Consider the following 15094-nt stretch of genomic DNA (forward strand, 5'->3'; position numbering starts at 1 on the left):
ACTAGAGGCTTGAGATCCTCATCCAAGAAACCCACCTGTGGCTGGTATTGCACAGCTATCGGGCGTGACCCCTATGGCGATGGGGTTACTGGTTCAAGTTCCTGAACTGGTAGTAACAATGTCACCATGGACCAATGCAATTTAGGTACTAATAATGTCTGTATAAAACAAACAAGATGAAAAATAATAGAATGCATGTGATGTTGCGATAGCGTGCGATAGCAACATCCACAACTCTGTCCCTATTTCTAGGGCCTTATATGCCAGCAATGAAAAACCAACCTTACTTTCTTAAGGGGTTTGAAACATGCTCTTTCTAATGAAAATGATTAAAAAGAGTTTCCAGAAGGTCTTTTTTTGTAAAAGTGGGCTAAAAATACCCTATTTTGGGTGTTTTTGCAAAAATCATCAACTTTACACTCAATTTGTGAACTAATGGAAAATATTAGGAGAATGAAATTTTATATTCGAAAACCTTGTGTTGTGGGCAAAGTTTTTTCGAGCCACAAATTTTTCGGACCAAGGTTGCTCCAAATTTTCTTCATAGAAATCGCTCATAAAGATTTTTTTCATTATTTTGTTTAATAGAGCCCAAAAAGTTGTACAAGATGGCCACGTTTTGTTTCTCTGAACATAATATTGCCGGAGATAAAGTGTCTCAAAGTTGTTGAAATCTGAGTCATACCATAGAAGGCTGCAGTATGGGGTCAAACAGATTACTATATCTCAGCAAGTATTGCATCGGTGAACGTAAAACTTTACCAATGTTCATTGGGGACATGTATGAATGTTCACAGAAAATTTCATCGAAATCCGTGATGGTCGAGCAGGGCACCTCTCTGAAATCCGACCACTTGACATGGAATGACCCTTATACTCACAGGTGGGTTGATGATCCACGTCAGAAGGGAACCGGCATGATATATATCAAAGTTGCCAGAGCCTTCTGGGAGTAGTGAGGCATCGATTGGGTCTCCATCTGCCTTGAGGCCTCCTGCTGTGCAGGCCCCCATTGGCTAGCCTTCGTCAGACCCGACCCCGAGAAGCCGTGAGGATTCCACGTTGTAATCGGCACGAGGTGTCTCGGCGAAGGGCATCAGGCGAAGGCCAGGGAGCTCTGGGACATCGAGGGATCCGGCACCTGAGAAGCGTTGGCGCCAGGAGAAGTGCTCTCCCTCCGTTCAAGAGGTTCTGGCCCAAGTCTCCTAGCAGTCAAGATACTGCTCCTGCACCCCAGGTGGTTCGGTAACCTGAGGCCATACCGGCCCCTCAGCCTTTACCGATGGCTCTCAACGAGTGTCTCCGGGCATCAGGGGTGCATGTCTTGCGCTGCGGCCCCGTCTGTTTCCCAGCCTACGGTGTGGCCACCGGCGCCACTTGCAGTTCTGGTGTCGTTTGCCACCCAGGCTTGTTCTCCGTTACTGGAGGAAGCTTTGCCAGATTTGAGACAGGAACAGACTCCTCTGCTGTTCTCGAAGCCTCAGGTCCTTGATGTCAAGGTGGGCCCGGTCTCGGATATCCGTGAGGGAAGTGCTGTCTGATAACCAAGGAGGAACATCAGGAGGATCCCAGGTAATTTTCCTCCAATGAGTCCTTTGGGACCCGTTCTGAACCTTCCCCTCCACCTGAGAGAAGGCTAACTCTACGTGAAAGCCTCTCTCTCGCCTCTTTTGTGTGGGAAATGGCTGAGGCCATACCCTTCCCCTAGAAGTGGAGGATGATCCCAGGACTAAGATGGTCGAGGTCCTGGACTACACCTCTCCACCTAAGGAGGCAGTGACTGCCCATCTGCACGAGGTACTCATGGCAGTCCTCATGTGGAGCTGGGCGTTTCCTCTGTACCTGTGGTCCCCAAGAAAATAGATACCCAGTATCAGATCCATGGGGAACTGGGTTGGCGAGGTCTGTTACCCACAACTCCATGGTGGTGGATGCTGCTTTCAAGAGAGCCAAGAGTACTAAGGACTATGCTTCGGCTCCCACGGGCAGAAGCTAGAACCTTGGACTCTTTTTGGGAGAAAAGAACTCCTAGCTCATTTTCAATCTTGCCCAGCTCTTCACGAACGTCTACTTGCAGAACTCTGTGAGGCCGCTGTCTGACTTGGTGGAGGTTACAATTTTTTTCACCAAAGGTGGCCTCTCATAACCTCCGACAAGTAGGTTCTTCAAGTAGTCTGGCTAGGATACACCTTCAACTTGATATCCAAACCTCCAAATTGCCCACGGAGAGCTCAATCATTCAGCTCTCGGCACAAGCAGGTACTTGCAGAGGAACACTCTCCACCCTTCTGAAGACCCATGCGGTTGAACCCGTTTCACCAGGGGAAGAAGAGCAGGGATTCTATTTCAGGTACTTCCTTGTACAGGAAAAGACAAGAGGGATGCGTCCCATCCTAGACCTAAGGGCCCTGAACAAATTTGTGGTCGCCAAGAAAAGTTCAGGATGGTTTCCCTGGGCGCCCTTTTCCCCATGATTCAGTAAAACGATTTGACTATGATCTCTGGGCTTAAAGGATCCATATACCTACATCCCGATACTTCCAGCTCACAGGCAGTATCTTAGATTTTGGCTGGGAACACATGATTTTCAATACCACGTACTGCCCTTTGAACTCGAGGCAGCTCCCAGGGTATTTACAAAATGTCTAGCGGTAGTTGCAGCATTGCTACACAGACTGGGAGTGCATGTGTTCCCTTATCTTGACAATTGGCTGGTGAAGAGCACCTCGGAGGAGTCCATGCGGAAGACTGTTCAGGAGCTCAAGGTACTAGGGTTCGTGTTAAACTTCCCCATGTTCCATCTCCACCCTGTCCAACAATTGGAATTCATAGGAGCCCTGCTCGACACATGGATTGTTTCTCGCGTCCAATGTTCGGACATAGCAGCAGGTCACAGCTCGGCAGATGTTGGTCGTTGGGCCACATGGTTTCTACAGTGTATGTTACACCCATAGCATTTCTGCATATGATATCTGCTCAATGGACCCTGGCTTCAGTTGTATCAAACCACGGATACTGTCAGGCTTCTTCCCCGGAGCACTGGGTTCGTGAGTCCATGGGCCACTACCGTGGAGCGGCAGTGGCAGGCAAGATCACCTTCCAGGTAAAGATGAGACAAGACTGGACTGGAACCCCGGAATGGAGTTCTACACAGGAATACTCGGAACTGGAACGCACCGGACGGGTGCGCACTGGAGTGGAGCCCGCTGGACTGGAACACACTGGAGGACCCCCACTGGACTGGAACATACAGGAGTGAAACCCGCTGGACTGGAACACACTGGAGCGGAACCCACGGGACCGGAACCCGCTGGACTGGGACACACTGGACCTAGGCTTCACCTACGCTTGACCACCTTTCCCCGAGGGTTGAGCCCTCAGGTTCGGGCGGCCGGCAGGGCTTACAGGAAAGACCGGAACTGGAGCTTGTAATCAGGAACAGCAGGAATTAGGATCCAGGAGTGCCCCCAGGCACCTAGGCGAAGGCAGGGCAGACCGGCAGGGAATGTCCGGGTTCCGGCAGCAGGCAGGTTCAAAGCAATAAGTCAAGGAACAAGACTAGGGCTGGAGCTTCAGTATCACGGAGTACTGGCAACAGACTGAACAAGGGCAGAAGCTCCAGCAACAAAAGAAACATACACGGAACACAGCAGGCAAACACCAGAAGACTAGTCAACTATACAAGCTAGTAGGAAAGCTATGCCCAAGCTAACAAGTCATACACAGGAAACATACACAGAGTAAACGCAGGAGACTAGTAAGGCTATACACTAGCTAACAACCAAAGCTGTGCCCAAGCTAACAAGTCATACACTGGAAACATACACAGAGAACTAGCAAAGCTATACACAGGCTAACAAGCCAAGCGGTGCCTACGCTAGCTAGTCAAACACTAGGAACAAACACAGAGAACTAGCAAAGCTATACACAGGCTAACAAGCCAAGCGGTGCCTACGCTAGCTAGTCTAACACTAGGAACAAACACAGAGAACTAGCAAAGCTATACACAGGCTAACAAGCCAAGCGGTGCCTACGCTAGCTAGTCTAACACTAGGAACAAACACAGAGAACTAGCAAAGCTATGCACAGGCTAACAAGCCACACGGTGCCTAAGCTGGCTAGTCTAACACTAGGAACAAACACAGAGAACTAGCAGAACTATGCACAGGCTAACAAGCCACACGGGTGCCTAAGCTAGCTAGTCAAACATAGAAACTCACACAGAGCAAACACTGAAACAGTGTACAGAGCACTCTATACACCAGGACCCTTAGATGCGATGCAAAGGCAAGGGCTTTAGTCTCTAAGTGATTAATAAAGCCCTTCCACACCAGAGGCACAGCTGCAGCAATCACCTTGCACCCAAACAGAGGCTTGACACACAGAGAAGTCAGCCCAGCGGGAGCCATCTTGGATACTGGCATAGAGGAGTCGGCGGCAGCCATCTTGGAAGAGGCATAGCCCACACAGGTGAGGTTCAGTAGGGCAATCAGCACACAGAGCCAGAGAGAAACTAAGACAGACACAGAGACAAGCAGAAGCCAGCACAACCACTGACTCCCAGAAACAGGGTAAGTCTGAGGGTTGTGACGGCCACAGACGTGACAGTATCCCCTCCTCAAGACCCCCCTCTCGGTCTCCCGGAGGCGTTCAGGTATCCAGGGGTAACTATGGTGAAACTTCCTGATGGGTCTCAAAAGCCAGACATAGATCACTGGACTGGAAGTCACAAGGAAGTTCAAAACTGGCAGACAAAAGTAGAACTTGTGACCAGGACGCTCCTTCGAGTCACCACGGGGCAACCTCAGGAACATGGATGCATCAAGAGGAACACAATTCAAAAGTAACCCTTCCCTAAGGGAGCCCACAATGTCCTGGACCTCTTGGCAATTCCATGTAATGGCAAAAACAAGGCTGGAGCCACTACCCCAGCTAACATCAACAGCTGGGCTGGGGCCCGAAGTGGCATTCCAGTCTTGACAGGAACTAGAAGTCTGAACAGAAGTAGATCTGGAACTAGAACCTGGGTTGGCATTCAAAACAGAGCCGGGATTGGGACCCGGACTGGAATCAACCCCTTGACTATAACTGGAACTGGATTCAGGAGCCTGACTTGAACTGGAACTCAGCAGGAGGTCAGCCTCCTGACGGACACTGGAACTGGAAACGGACTCAGCCTCCCGGCTGATCCTGGAACTCAGAAAAGATTTAGCCTCTTGGCTAACACTGGTTCTTGGAACGGACTCGGCATCTTGGCTAGAACTGGAACTCGGAGCAGGCTCAGCATCTTGGCTGGAACTGGAACTCGGAGCAGGCTCAGCATCTTGGCTGGAACTGGAACTCGGAGCAGGCGCAGCATCTTGGCTGGAACTGGAACTAGGAAGAGATTCAGCTGCAAGGCTGGACGCACCCCTCTGGCCGGACTGGGATGTCTCTCTAGCCTTAGCTTCAGGAATATTCCCCAGGGCAGGATCAGAACAAAGTTTATCACGGTGCCCTTGGAGCGTCATCCCATCCTCAAGAGCCGACTCAATATCTCGGCTGGCCTCTGCACTTGGCGCAGACTCAGCACTCATCGTGGACTCAATATCTCGGCTGGCCTCTGCACTCGATCCAGACTCAGCATCTTGACTGGAACTGCAACTCGATCCAGACTCAGCATCTTGACTGGAACTGCAACTCGATCCAGACTCAGCATCTTGACTGGAACTGCAACTCGATCCAGACTCAGCATCTTGACTGGAACTGCAACTCGCGGCGCCCGCTGCCTCCTGGCAGGGACGGAACTTTAACTGAGGCTTGGCCGAACACCCCCTTTGGACAGGGACCGGAGGCTCGATCTGAAGCGCCCCTCGAACTGGGCTTCGGAGCTTACTTGGAGCGGAGGTGCCACCTGAACCACCCTGTGGACTGGCACCGGAGGCTTGGTTAGAAGCCCCCCTCGCACTGGACTCAGTGGCTTAACTGGACGGGTCACTTGGACAAGAACCGGAGACTCGACCCGGAGTGCCACTTGCACAGGCCTCGGATACTCCGTCAGAAGCACCCCTCGGACTGGACTCAGAGATTTCAAAGGGCGTGCCATTTGAAGGAGGACTGGAGGTTCGGCCCGAAGCGCCACTTGCACAGGAATCCGAGGCTCCATCGAAAGCTTCCCTCGACTGGACTCGGAGACTTCAAAGGGCGTGCCACTTGAACGAGGACTGGAGGCTCGACCTGGAGCGCCACTCGAGCAGGAATCCGAGGCTCAATCGAAAGCCTCCCTCGGACTGGACTCGGAGGCTTAAGTGGAATCGTTACTTGGACTGGAATCGGAGGCTCAGTCTGACGCATCCCCTGGGCTGGACTCAAGCGCTTTGGTGGCGGCACCACTAGGACTGGACTCAGAGGCTTTGTCCGACGCCTCACTCGGCCAGACCTCCGAGGCCTCACCGGCTCCACTTGAACCCCTCCTCGGACTGGACTCAGCGCGGGTGGACTGCAGTCCTGAAGAGGCGCGAACCCACCATGGGTACCGCTGATTGCTCGGCTGAGGCAGCTGAGGAGCCCGGCGTGGAGGAAGTCCCCGGCGTCTTCTGTCAGCCTCAGCTTCTGGCGTATCCCGCAGCGCTGGAACCGAGAAAAGTTGGAAGCGGTATATGAAGAGCTTCGAAGAGGGATCCAGAGCAGAAACGGGGTCTTCAAAAAATCTTCGCCCAGAAACGCGCTCTCTCTCCACTGCTGCTTCCAGAGTATCTTTCAGGGCTGGATCAGACAAAAGTTGGACCCGGTACTCCTGGAGGGTCATGAATGAATGCAAAGACAAAATCGGGTCGGAACTGGAATCTGAACCGGAATCAGGAGTTACACCGGGGTCGGAACCCGGATTGTCCATAGGGAACAAAGTCATGGGCAGACAGCCCACCTGGACCGATGATCTCGCCGAACTCATGGCCTTTGCATCCTGTCGCGTGCTCGAGGACCTTGGCATACTGTCAGGCTTCTTCCCCGGAGCACTGGGTTCGTGAGTCCATGGGCCACTACCGTGGAGCGGCAGTGGCAGGCAAGATCACCTTCCAGGTAGAGATGAGACAAGACTGGACCGGAACCCCGGAATGGAGTTCTACACAGGAATACTCGGAACTGGAACGCACCGGACTGGTGCGCACTGGACTGGAACACACTGGAGCGGAACCCGCTGGACTGGGACACACTGGACCTAGGCTTCACCTACGCTTGACCACCTTTCCCCGAGGGTTGAGCCCTCAGGTTCGGGCGGCCGGCAGGGCTTACAGGAAAGACCGGAACTGGAGCTTGTAATCAGGAACAGCAGGAATCAGGATCCAGGAGTGCCCCCAGGCACCTAGGCGAAGGCAGGGCAGACCGGCAGGGAATGTCTGGGTTCCGGCAGCAGGCAGGTTCAAAGCAATAAGTCAAGGAACAAGACTAGGGCTGGAGCTTCAGTATCACGGAGTACTGGCAACAGACTGAACAAGGGCAGAAGCTCCAGCAACAAAAGAAACATACACGGAACACAGCAGGCAAACACCAGAAGACTAGTCAACTATACAAGCTAGTAGGAAAGCTATGCCCAAGCTAACAAGTCATACACAGGAAACATACACAGAGCAAATGCAGGAGACTAGTAAGGCTATACACCAGCTAACAACCAAAGCTGTGCCCCAGCTAACAAGTCATACACTGGAAACATACACAGAGAACTAGCAAAGCTATACACAGGCTAACAAGCCAAGCGGTGCCTACGCTAGCTAGTCAAACACTAGGAACAAACACTGAGCACTAGCAGAGCTATGCACAGGCTAACAAGCCACACGGTGCCTAAGCTGGCTAGTCTAACACTAGGAACAAACACAGAGAACTAGCAAAGCTATGCACAGGCTAACAAGCCACACGGTGCCTAAGCTGGCTAGTCTAACACTAGGAACATACACAGAGAACTAGCAAAGCTATACACAGGCTAACAAGCCACACGGTGCCTAAGCTGGCTAGTCAAACATAGAAACTCACACAGAGCAAACACTGAAACAGTGTACAGAGCACTCTATACACCAGGACCCTTAGATGCGATGCAAAGGCAAGGGCTGTAGTCTCTAAGTGATTAATAAAGCCCTTCCACACCAGAAGCACAGCTGCAGCAATCACCTTGCACCCAAACAGAGGCTTGACACACAGAGAAGTCAGCCCAGCGGGAGCCATCTTGGATACTGGCATAGAGGAGTCGGCGGCAGCCATCTTGGAAGAGGCAGAAGCCAGCACAACCACTGACTCCCAGAAACAGGGTAAGTCTGAGGGTTGTCACGGCCACAGACGTGACAACTATAGCCCATTGACTCAAGGAAGTCAGTTTTTCTGCGTATCTGGCGCATTCCACGAGAGTGATTTCCTCCTCGGCTGAAACGGGTGCGCTCTCCAAGAGATCTGTAGTGGGCTTCTCAGCGCTCATTTGTTCAGTATTACAGGCTGGATGTTGCAGCGATGCAGGTCGCTATTTTTGGAGCACAAGTGCTTGCTCGCGGTGTGGCCTGTTCCCACCGTATTTAGGGAGTGCTTTTGTACATCCCATCAGTTAATGGATTCATCTGCTGCTCATGACAAGGAAGGGAAAATTAGGTTCTTGCATTAGTAATTTTCTTTCCTTTAGTCACAGCATATGGAATCCATGATCCCTCCCTGTCTGACTTTGTTTTTTGTTCAGATCTTTCATGCAGATATAAATCTCTTTGGGAGAAGTTGGAAACCAGTTCTCAGAATTTCTACATGATGTTCTACTACAGGAGGTTGAGATCGTCCCTCCTTCGCATGGTTATTGCTCCTGTTCTGGGGCGTTCGCTGTAAGGAAAGTTTGTGATTATACCTTTATGGTTCACTCTGCTTTGGAAATCTCAAATACTGAAGGCAGTTGGGGACTAGCCGTCAAAGGGTCACTGTGGGTTTTCAGTGTTCTCTATCTTCACCTGCTGGTAGGCGGATACAACCCATCAGTTAATGGATTTATCTGCTGTGACTAAAGGAAAGAAAATTATCAAGGTAAGAACCTAATTTTCTCTTATAATCCAACTCCACCCTCCTAGGCCCATTTTGTTCTGTTCCAGGCTTTACTCTTCAGGTTAGTCTGTGTAATGTCCTCGCCATTGCGAGGCCTAATTGACCAGTGTTTGTTTTGAGTAAGCCTGAATGCTAGGGATTCCCCACTGTTGAGAAAAAGCAAGCCTGCTTGTCCTCGGAAAAAGTGAACACACTTAACCTGTAGCAGTTATTCTCCAAGGACAGCAGGCTTCTTATGCTCACAATCCCGCCCACTTCCCCTTGGAGTTGTTTTTTCTTTTTTCTTATGCTGTTGAATTAAACTGAGGGGCGTGGTTGCGCAAGTATCTTCGCTTTATTGATTGTTACTATGAACTTTTGTAGATAAATTGACTAATTATATTCTCTATTTGGGTAGAGTGAGAGAAGTGGAACAATTAAAGTTAGGAAGACTAGTTTTGAGCCTGAGGCATAAGCTTGGTAGGAAAAAGCTGCAATCCTGCAACTTACACTAATTAGCCCTGTAATTCTACACAAAGTAATTGTTTGCTTCTACATTAGAAACGCTTCCCAGGAAACATGGAGGATTTTGTGACATTGGATGAAGTTGGTGATGACGAAGAGTTAGATGGTCAAAAGACTGGTATCGGTGTTAAGACGAGAAGAATAACAAGAAGAACCAGAGGTATTGAAGGCTGCAGTGCACTGGAGCTACAGAAGGGGCAAACACCAGAGGAAGCAGAAGCAAGCAACTTAGCTCCAGAGGACTATATGAGTGGACGTCAGCCAAACAATCCTGTTGGTAAGAATTCAAAATGCCAACTCCATAGAGTAGAAATAGACTGTTGCTTGTTTAGGTGCACTCTATATCTCTTGTAAATGTGTTGTAATTCTGAAGGCTTAGTACCAAGCAGGCTGGGTTTTGGGCCCATATTACAGTTCTATGAATAGCCCTAGTGTGAAGATCTAGCTGATTATTCTCGGGCAGTGACAAAAGAGGTGGGAGAGTACAGTACACTCTCAGAGCAGCAGATATTGAACAGTGGACAAGCAGCATGGCGCCCCCCCTGGGAAGGAACCACCTCCCAGGAACATCCCCATGCCAGCTTCGATCGGTTGGTAAAAGCTGGAGACACCTGCGTGCCTGTTGCCAAACATGTGCAAAACACAGCGTCCATTCCCCCAGCCCCAAACACACACCTAAGAAATTCCTGTTAGCAGAAGTTGTCCTCCTACTCTCATTAGACCCGCTAGAGTCTTCAGAACAGGCGGGGGGGGAGGTGGGGGTTCTTCAATGTGTTAGAGGTGGATGGATGCTCTAGTTTGCATATTTTTTTTTGAGAGCATGCATGTAGGTGCACTAAGCATTTTCAGAGTACAAGCCGGACTAAAGTTCTCACATGGCAGGTGATGTCTCCCAACAGCCCTGATGCAGTTCCTTTAGCTTCTAGAAGTGTGGTTTTTTTTTTTGTTTTGTTTTGTTTTGTTTTGCAGGCCTGACCGTGCAGTTGCCTACCTGACTCACACAGCACCCTCAGCTGATTCATTTCCTCATAGCTTTTTTGTTGTTGTTTTGCAGCTGTTTCTTTTGATTTTTTGCAGCTCATGGCATGCTTAGACTTGAAGCTCCTGGTCGCAGCAAAAAAAAACTTTTTAAAGTTCCCTTTTTCTTCAACGTTGAGCTGTCCAATTTCGTTTCAGCTATTTTCCCACGTATGTCACAAAACCTTCCAGCAGGTTTAAGAATTGTAGGACCATGGCTGTGACTAATGTAACTGGTGCCTACTGTGCCTTGGTCCTGATCATCTTCCCTTTTACTATAAACTCTGTTCTCAAACACAGAAAAGAACAGAGAGGTGCACATCAGGAGCTGCATCAATGCTGGATACTCATCGGCATTGAGGAGATCTCCACCTGACTTGACATCGGGCATTGGTAGTACCTGCTTGTGCCACGTATCTAACTCGACACCCAAGACCCACAGGGATACTATATCATCCGTATTGGCACCAAGTGATCCTGATGTCCCTGCTTCTTCACCTTTGTTGATAGACATGTAGTACCAGGACATTGTCATGGCTGGTACCCAAGTATTGGCACAATCAGGACTGCTCCCCCTTCGCGGAAGCGGTGCCACTGCCAATGCACCAAATTCCCCAAAGTTGGGACACCACTTCAATTGGGCTCCTACATCTTCATAGGCTGTCTCTGAATGCTGTTAATTTTGAGCATTGGTCGGTAAAGGGATCCAAATGTTCCTGGCACAGCACTTGTATGTATGTGCAGGGATGATCGGACCCTTCCCAAAGACCACCGCCCTCCACCAAAGTGCTCCAGTGGACCCCCTGTCAAGCTTCCCCCCCGCATACCTTTTGAATTGGTGGCAGGAGGATGGTAGTGCCCAGCCCCTGCCTGGTGCATCCTGGGATGCACTGGGATGGGCTAAGTACCACATAAGCTTTTTTTTCTCTCTTGGTTCTCTTCTAGAGTCATCTAGAGTAGATAGATGTGGTAGTCGTGTTAGTCCACTTTTAGAGGTAATCAATAGAAATAAAACATGGAAAAGAAAATAAGATAGCTTTTGTATTGGACATAACTTAATACATTTTTTGATTAGTTTTCGAAGGTAGCCCTTCGTCAGATTGGAAATAAGCAAATGTTGGTAGATGACAGTATATATAAGTGAAACATCAAAGCATTTCAGTGACAATCTAACAGGATGAGGGTGCATAGGTGAGACAGGGAGAGTTGGGTGGATGAGGGACAGGGAGATATGCATGGAGATAGGAGGGTGACAAAGCAGTACAATTTTATGGTTTATAATGGGCTAGAAAACCCAGATCTTTAAGTCCCGTCTGGTGGGTGCCAAAATATTCAATCATTCTGACTTCAAAGGCCTTATGTTCCTGTATTGTTTTAAAATTACCTTTTAGGATTCTTACCATAACATCACTGGTACAGTGTTCTGGTTTTGTAAAGTGTTGCCCCACAAAAGTGACATCCTGGTTGGTACTAGCATTTTTCATATGGTGTCTATGTAAATTAAATCTCTTTAGCATCTGACTAGTTAATGTAGCACCCTTCACTGCATTTTTTTTTTACACTGAATGATATATAGCACATTGGAAGATGAGCATGTGAAAGATTCCTTAATGTTGAATATTTTTCCTTTGTGAATGACCGTGGGGTCCTGTGAAATGTTTTGGCGTAGTTTGCAGCTGGATATATTGCAAGGATGTGTGCCATTATCTTCTTTTTGAGTCTGTTGGGAGCTTACTTCTAATTAGCTTGTGTTTTAAGTTGGGTGGCTGTCTGAAGGCCAGCACTGGTGGGGATGTGAATATCTTTTAGTAATTCACCCTCCTGGAGTAGAGGCTGCAGATATTTTATGATTTTTCTTAATTTTTCCAGCTCTGGGTTGTATGTCACTATAAGGCGGATTCTGTCTGTGGCTTTCTTTTCCTTGCACTGTAGCAGATTTTCTCTGGGTGTTTTGAGGGGGGAGGCAATATTCTTGGAGATTATTTTGGGATTGTAACCTTTCTGTTCAAAGGATGCAGTCAGGATTCCGAGTTGTCTCTCTGTCCCCTGGGTCAGAGCAGATACGGTGGTACCTTGTGGCTTGGCTGTAAATAATGGATCTTTTTGTATGTGAAGGGTGGAAGCTGGAGTTGTGGAGGTAGCTGCGTCTGTCTGTGGGTTTCTTGTATATGGATGTTTTTAAGTAGCCATCACTTTTGAGACTGTGGTGTCCAAAAAATTGACTTTTCCTCGGTGACCAGACTGGTCAAGACGCTTGGGTTATGCACTCCTACCAGCAGAGGGAGACTGAGAAACACTGAGCTTTGAACTCTGTACATATAACCTGTGCAGAACCCCAACTAGCCAGTATTTTCTCAGTCTCCAGCAGAGGTAGAAGTACAACCTGTGCAATCTTACTAGTCTAGTGAGGTATTTAAATTATATATATATATAAATTGGGGAATTTTTATTTTTTCCCTGTTACTTAGAATCCTGTGTGTGGTTAAAAAAAAAAAAGAGGAAAAGTGCTTTGGGTGTCTGGGTCCGGTGGGGCCCGGTCTGTCCCCTTGGGGTGTCAAATCTGCTTAGTCTGGTCCCTCCCCCTCTGCTGCTCTCTCTCCGGTATTGGCTGCTTTGTGTCTGGACGGGAGCCTTGAGTGCCCTTACAATCTGCAGCTGTCAGGCTTCATTGTACTTGTTTTAAAAAATAAATAATTCCATATCATCAAGCTGATCAATCCATAGACTGGTGGGTTGTGTCCATCTACCAGCAGGTGGAGATAGAGAGCAAACTTTTGCCTCCCTATATGTGGTCATGTGCTGCCGGAAACTCCTCAGTATGTTCTCTATCTCAGCAGGTGGTGGTCACACACAGCAGCAGCTCTGGCTAGGCCTCCAAGCCTAATTTTTAGGTTTTGTTGAGTGCCTGGGGTTGAGGGCTCTTTTGAGCAAGTGCAAACCTGGTGGTGCCAGGTCCCTCCTTTTCTCCCCCCTCCCGCTGGCTCCGTTAAAAAAAAAAAAAAAAAAAAAAAAAATTTTGAACGTCCTTAAAGGCGTTTATTTCGACGTTTATTTAAGCGTCTTTTGCAGCTACTCACTGGGACACCAGGTCGTTACAACTCGGAGCAGACAGCAGGTAATTTTTACCTTTTTATAGCGGGCAGGGGGTTCCCCGATTCTTCTCCTCGTGGCATATGGCGTCGGAGGGCGAGGGCGCAAAGGGTCGCTCCCCGGGTCGCTTGAGCGCTTCTAGAGGGGATGCGGGGGTCTTAAAGCCTGATTCGCCCTTGTTGGGTGACAGTTTCGTGACCGATGAATGTCCCGGTCCTTCCTCCGGCGTGGCGGTTTTTCCCGCCATAAACGCCCATCCCCCGCTCCTCGCCTCCGCCATCTTGGCCGGCCACGCGGCTCGGACGGCTTCTTCTTGGGCCGCCCTTGAGGTTGGAGACATTAATGCCATGAACGCCCTTAATTTGGGCGACGGCACAGAAGCGGCTGAAGTTAAGAGCCGTTCTTCCCGCGCGGCTCCTTCGCGGAGTTTCGCGCCGGACGCCATTTTGGATGCGCAGCATGTCTCTCCCCCGCTATTGCGAGCGCCGGTTGAGGGTGCGTCTAGGGCTGTTGCCCAGGCTGCGGAAGTGCACAGTCTGGGGGGTTTCTCCCCCGAGTTTGTTTTGCTGCTGCATCAGGCCTTCCTCATGCACAACGCTGCCCCTGCTCCCTCGTCTGGTAAAGAGGTTGAGGTTCCCAGAGGTAAACGCCCTCGGGTTGATTCCCAGGCCTTGGAGGAATTTGTCTCCTCCGATGTAGATGAGGGCAGCGTGTCTGAGGTCTCCCAACGGTCCTTTGCGGATTCCTTGGAGGAGACGGATCCCCGCTCGGATGGAGCGGATGACCCCTCTGCAGCGCGGCTTTTTAGCCCAGAGGATTTGCCCAACCTGTTGTTACAGGCCATGGACACTTTGAAGATTTCCTCTCCGGAGGATGTCTCTCCCTCAGCCCCTGTTGGCTCTGCCATTATGCTGGGGACGAAGCGCCCGCCTAGAACCTTCCACGTGCATGATGCCATGCACACCTTAATTTCGGCTCAATGGGATGTCCCAGAAGCGAGCCTTAAAGTGGCTAGGGCTATGTCCCGCCTCTATCCTTTGGCTGTGAGTGAACGTGAGGCCTATCTGTGGCCTACCGTGGATTCTTTAATCACTGCGGTGACTAAGAAAACGGCGTTGCCGGTGGAAGGTGGCACGGCCCTAAAGGACGCCCAAGACAGAAGATTGGAGGCGGCCTTAAGGTCGTCCTTTGAGGCGGCTGCTTTAAGTTTGCAGGCCTCAGTTTGCGGCTCCTATGTGGCCAGGGCGTGCCTGACTATGGTGCAGCGGGCTTCCCCCTCGGATCATTCCTTGAGGGCTGATTGGCCGGCCCTGGAATCGGGCTTAGCCTATTTGGCAGACTTGTTGTATGATGTCTTGAGGGCCTCAGCGAAAGGCATGGCTCAGACAATCTCTGCGCGGCGGTGGCTTTGGCTGAAACATTGGTCTGCTGACCACGC

The 15094-nt window shown here is 49.9% G+C and overlaps 1 protein-coding gene across 2 annotated transcripts in view; it reads left to right on the forward strand.

Annotated features, from left to right (window-relative positions):
• Positions 1 to 15094, forward strand: part of MATR3 (matrin 3) — a 354187-nt gene that overhangs the window by 287398 nt on the left and 51695 nt on the right. For both annotated transcript variants that reach the window (XM_030210961.1, XM_030210962.1), the window contains one exon: positions 9586 to 9826. In XM_030210961.1, the coding sequence (XP_030066821.1) occupies positions 9586 to 9826 (241 nt within the window). The remainder of the gene's footprint in view (positions 1 to 9585; positions 9827 to 15094) is intronic.

The sequence above is a fragment of the Microcaecilia unicolor genome, chromosome 8 (genome assembly GCF_901765095.1).
Source record: "Microcaecilia unicolor chromosome 8, aMicUni1.1, whole genome shotgun sequence".
Lineage (NCBI taxonomy): Eukaryota > Metazoa > Chordata > Amphibia > Gymnophiona > Siphonopidae > Microcaecilia > Microcaecilia unicolor.